The sequence below is a fragment of the Lichtheimia ornata genome (genome assembly GCF_029851405.1).
Source record: "Lichtheimia ornata isolate CBS 291.66 chromosome Unknown scaffold00228, whole genome shotgun sequence".
Taxonomy (NCBI): Eukaryota; Fungi; Mucoromycota; class Mucoromycetes; order Mucorales; family Lichtheimiaceae; genus Lichtheimia; species Lichtheimia ornata.
The window spans coordinates 1-5,996 of NW_026695547.1; the positions used below are offsets into that span (position 1 = coordinate 1).

The window sequence follows — 5,996 nt, forward strand, 5'->3', positions numbered from 1 at the left end:
AAAGGCATTACTTCAAAAGCATGAGAAATGGTTCTATCATTGCATGTAACACTCAATTTATTTGTAATGCCTATGCGATCTATGGAGGCACCTGGAACAGCCAATTTCATTGTACCAGGCAATCTTTGTACGGACCATCCAAATTTGGCACAAAGTGCCGGGGAAACAGTGCTGTCGGTAGCACCAGTATCCAACAAGGCCCAAAGACGATGTCCTTCTATGATGATAGGAAAATAAGGTGAGCGTGAATGCTTATTAACATCCTGTGTATGAGCATGAGAATGAGACTTACACTCTGAGGAAGGACCAGAAAGAGCATCACATACGTCAGCCATTTCAACATCCTCAAGCTCCGCATAAGGAAGAGCAGGAGAAGAAGACGAAGAAGGAGACGAAGGAGTATCAGTGGAAACTGATGTGGCAGCAACAACAGGAGACGAACCCGAAGAACTAGACGAAGAATCATCCCTGCAAGAAACAGGTGCAGCAACAGACGAACTTGATGTGGCTGATGTATCCACACTAGGGGTGGAGCCACCAGGCGAAGGTACATGCAAGGCATGAGATTGGGGGCGAGAGACAGCTTTACCCTTATCACAGGATGACGAGGAACCGGAGTTCAAATCCTTGGTGTGTGAATGGGCACGAGCAACAAAAGCGCGTCCTTTACCTTTATCTCTCACGGGCTTGCCAGACCCACCAGCACCAGCAGAACGAGAACCACTGCCACGCGACACATCACCACGAGACGAACCATTGGGCACGGTTTCTTGCTTCAAAATGAGTTGCCGCTTTCGACATTCATCAGTGGCATGATTGCCTTTGCCATGCAAATCGCAAAACTTCTTGTTTTGTTCACCAGCAGAAGGAGAAGAAGCGCGTCTTTTACGATTGCCTGATGAGTGACGAGAACCAGAAGAGCCAGAGGAACCAGAGGAGCGAGAAGAGCCAGAGGAAGAAGCATGATCACTGCCACCATGAGCCAAGTTGCTATGACCAGCATGCTGTTCCACCGTAAGGGCCATACTTGAGACTTGATGAACCGTGCGTTTCGCTTCAGATGATTGCGAGGCACGTGCAGTGTTGACACGATCGGCAATGTGTGGAAGGAGACCATGAAGATAACGATTCACTGCGACTTGATCATCAGGTTGGCGAGCATCACGACGTAGCTTTTGGAAGCGAGCCGTAAACTCACTGACAGTTTCTCTCTTTCGTTGACGACACGTCATGAATAGATCCACATTACGTGCCACCAACTCAGAGTCGTCAACAGCAAATTCACCTTCGTACAAAGCGCGAGCAGCATGCCAAGAGAGATGAGGTTGATGAGCCAAGTTGTCACCAAACCACGAACGATGCTCAGGAGACAAACGGATGGGAAGAAACTTGTGCCACACTTGGTTGATGTCATTGCTGGATGCATGGATGATGTCCTCAAATACAAGTAAGCATTCTTGCATGGTGGGATAAGTATGATAATCATCACACCATTCATAGCCTGCCCATTGCATGTAAGGTAAGCCTTGAGGAATACGAGAACCAGAAGACGATGAGGATTGGGATGAGCGAGCAGGTGCAACCAAGAGAGCCATTTCTTGCATTTCTTCAAGTTCTTGTTTGAGGAAAGCCATACGTTCGCGAGCTTGAGCTTGAGCATTGGTGTCACCACTGGTAACAGCAGCAACACGATGAGCCATGGCATTACTCAATTCACGACGCAACGCGTAAATGCTGTCATGCACTTGTTGGCGAGACGAACGTGAGTCTTGAGAACCGGCTTGAGAGGAAACTTGAGGAGACAAAGGAGCAGAAGTGCCAGCCGAACCAGAAGGAGTGGAAGCAGGAGGAGAACGATCCACGTTCATGGGGGCTTGACCATTGTCGTTGGAAGGTAAGTTGGATTGAGACATAGTAGTAGAATAGAGGAGCAGAATTCACTTGAAAAAAATGTGATCGAGTGGAATAAAAATGGAATGAGATTATAAGAACGAGACAATAATAAGTCAAGTGAGACTGAAGATACCCTTTATTCAATGAAGACGTCCACTCTTTTATACTAAATGATTGATCCTGCTATAACCTGATTCTCCCACGCCCTCACACCATGATTAGTAACGATGATGGTATTCTCGATATACCCATAATCTTACGTACGCGTCTGTGCCCATGTACCTGACAGCCATATAGGATAAGATTTATGCGTGGGAGAATGTAGGTGTGACAAACATGAGATGAGAAGGAGAATTAAATGACAGCTGTGGGAACCACTTTATGATGATTAAGCTGTGTCTACGACAATGGCATCAAAGTCGGTATCGATATCGAGGAGGTGAGCAGTCGGTGGATCTTGTTTCATTGCGTGGACTTGATGGGCCGGTCTTGTAAAATCATGTGGGCAACCAGTTTCTTGCTTGTGGGTTGGTTCTTCATACGTAATTCTTTGAAACGGTCGAAAACGGTAAGCATCAGGTAACGTGTCTAATGCGCAATCTCGTGCAAAATGTCCTTCGTTTCCACAGTTGTAGCAAATGACGGGCCTTCGTTCGATGTATTGTTGTCCATAGTATCTTGTATCGTGTCTCGAATAAAAATCGTGTCGCCTGTACATGGTGGATCGAAAAAGCATCAGCTACCAATTGTCGAGCTTTCTTTTTGGCGGATGTGACCGTAGCCAATAGCAACGACGTATGATAATAAAGAAGTATTTGTAACGTAAAGAGATGATGTTTATTCATATTGTGTGGTGGGGATATTTATATGGGATGGCTATCTATGATGTTGTGGCGAAGTACTGCTGCGCCTGCTACACATGAGCTGCGCCTGCTGAGTACAAGAAGTTGATGTTGTCAAAAGGAATATTGCTGCGCCAGCGCATAATACCCCGACAACCTCAACCACGAAATCATTATCCTCATGTTCCTGTTCATCTTGGTGTCGTATTCGAATCTGTGCTGGTAATCCAATGGCCAGAATAAAGAATAGACGAATGAAGCTTTTTGCTGATTGAAGATAAGAATATAAGATATGGTTTATTCATACAAGAGAAAGGGATATTTATACTATTCTAAAAGATAGGCGCAGTATGCGCAGCATGATGATGGATGATGATACAAGTGTTGCGCAGCATGCGCAGTAAGATGTGCGCAGCAATAAAGCTGCTGCGAAGCAATGTGTAACAAAAGAAGTATCGAAGATCACGTGTGACAAAAGAGTGATACGACATTGGAAATCCTGTATGGGGTGCAAAAGATAGACATACCCCAGGGATCGATCCTACAGCCTCTTCTTCTACAGACAGGTATTCTAGTCAACTACACCAAATACCAACCAACTGGCCTGAGACAGCAGTAGTGGGATGGTCAGCCTCGAGCTGCCATTTTTGGAATCTGGATTTGTTTTTTGAAACATGGTTGTTGTTATCCACTCGTTTATCTGAGCATAGCTATTTGTTTGAGCACTGAAAATATTTCATTAAACCCTGGTCTTTTGTCTTTGTATTCGATTGTGATCATTTGAGTGAAGCAGTTACGATTGCTTTATTGTTTGGATTTGTGAAGACTCCTTGTGATTGCCGTTTTTGGACTATTTGACACCCTCGCTACAAGCCTTACTGCCCTACGTCTCATTTCGGTGGAGAAGCCGCGCAAAAACACATTACAACATTCGTTACGGCAGATTATCTATACACAACAACATCCCCAATTACATCGTTCATCCATTTGAAAATCGATCCATCCATTGATTGATTATTATGTCGACTCAAGAATCTCCTTTCGTTTCAAGCTCTAAGGGACGTAATCCGGAAACTGAACTGTTGCGCTCTTTATTAGCTAAGCCAGAACATTTTTATGGGAAGGCTAATGAAGACCCAATGGGTTGGTTAAGAAGTATTAAGCGTCTCCGTCGTGGTGGTATCTCCGATGGTAGCATTCTCCTGGTAGCTGGTTCGCATATGAAAGGCTCTGCTGGTGATTGGTGGGCCGAGCATGAGGATAACGTTACTACTTGGCAAGAATTCGAGGAGAAGTTTACTGAACGCTATGCCAGCAAGTCAATTAAGAGGGATTGGTGGCGTAGATTGGAGGCACGCAAGCAAGGAGATGAGGAGAGTGTTTCTGAGTTGGTGGAAGCTCAACAAGCATTATTCCAAAGATTATCATTGAAGGATGAACGCATGAAAATCGATTTATTGTGCAAGGCATTGAAAGATGATATTCGATTTGAAGTGGAGCGAGAAGAACCGGAGACATATGGTGAAGCAGTGGATGCAGCTAAGAAGGAGGAGTCACTACGCATCAAGTATAAAAAGGCAGCCGAAGTTGGTGGTGGTGTGTCGTCAAGCAGCACAAGTAGCGACAAGAGTGTTGTGTTGGGTGCGAAGTCCGATCGTGTATCTGAAGCAGGCAGCATGACAAGTTTTGACAAGGCATTGAACGAGATGAATGAGAAGTTTAATCGTCTTGAAATCAACTTGATGGAGCGTTTGAATCGACAAGGCGGCAGCAATACGCGTGGTGGTGGCTATGGTGGTTATGGTGGATATTCGTTGACGTGTTTTAATTGTGGGCAAGTCGGTCATAAGGCCTATCAATGCAACGAACGTGGTCAGCAAGAATCAGGAAAAGGTATGGGGCAGCAGTAAGTGGGGAGTCTGCTGCCCTACACAATTCAAGAACCTTCCCAAATACACCTACGCAACAACAAATACATCTGATACAAGGGGTCCAAGTCTGGCAAAATGGTCGTGTCCGCCCAAGATCCTCAGCATCAGGTGAAACAGCCGCACCGTTGAAGAAAAGGAGCAAAAGAAAAGTGGTGGATGATGAGGTGAATGCCATCAATTTGCCGATTGTTTCGAATCAAGTTCCATCCAATACAACAAACGACGTGACCATGAAGGAGGCGAAGAAGCGAACAAGACAGCCTGCAAGGCGATTGGAGGTGGCCATCAACAAGACAAGCATTTGGGATGCTTTGGGAGATACACAAGTGAACATGTCTTTCAAGGAATGGTTGTCAATTGATAAGCAAGCTGCCAAGGATTTGTGTGATGGTATACGATTCATTCATGGCCGAAAACCTCGCACTGCTGTATCCAAACAAGTCAACGCGGTGAATCTCGTGGAGCCGGATGATGAGGAAGAGGAGGATGGTAATGATGAGGAGAGTGGTGATGAAGAGGAGGAAGAAAAAGAGGAGTGGAGTGGGTTGGATGATGATGATGATGGCGAGAGTGTATCCGAATCGTACCTATTTGACTCAGAGTTTGAGAACGATGATCCTGAAGGCTACCACTCAGACACTTCTGTTACCCAATATCCGTACAATCCTGCATCCATGGGAGCTGCAAGGCCATTTGCTGTACAAGTGAACATCAATGGTGAAAAGGTGGAAGCAATTGCCGACACAGGAGCATCCGTATCCGTTATCAGCAAGCCTCTTGCAAAGCGATTGAATCTACCGATTAACAAGGACCTCATGTCAATCCAGCAGCTGGATGAAAGGGATACAACACCTAATGGCGTATGCGTAAACGTACCGGTGCAGATTGGTGGCAAACTACGTCGAGAGCATTGTTCAGTATTGGATCGCAAGTCAGACCTATTATTGCTTGGATTACCTTGGATGCGCGCCTATGGTATCAAGATCGATCCAACAAGCTTGACGTTATCCATTCCTTCGCAAGAGAACAAGGGTGACATAGTGGTGCAAGGGGATCTGTGGTAAGATACGTTCTCACCTAGATTTGTAGTAATAACTTTTGGTGTGTGTAACGTCGGACCCTGGTATATATATCACCCAATAGGGCAGTCAATTGTGAATCATGCGATATGTATTATATAGATGTGCGCGGTCTGTGGGACGTGCTATCGTGATTTGAAAATCGGAGGTCACACAACTGTTGTAAGGCTCATGTTCAAAGTTGATGGTGTACCTTTTCACAGGAATGCTGCTCCGGGCCGATGCCTTACAAATGTGAAATTTATATATAG

At 45.4% G+C, this 5,996-nt stretch overlaps 1 protein-coding gene across 1 annotated transcript; it reads right to left on the minus strand.

Moving 5' to 3' along the window:
• Positions 1-2,281: 2,281 nt before the first annotated feature.
• O0I10_013073 (uncharacterized protein) lies at positions 2,282-2,611 on the minus strand (the record flags this gene model as incomplete). Its single annotated transcript, XM_058492928.1, has 1 exon — positions 2,282-2,611. One exon carries the CDS (start codon positions 2,609-2,611, stop codon positions 2,282-2,284), a length of 330 nt encoding a protein of 109 aa, XP_058336306.1.
• Positions 2,612-5,996: the final 3,385 nt, after the last annotated feature.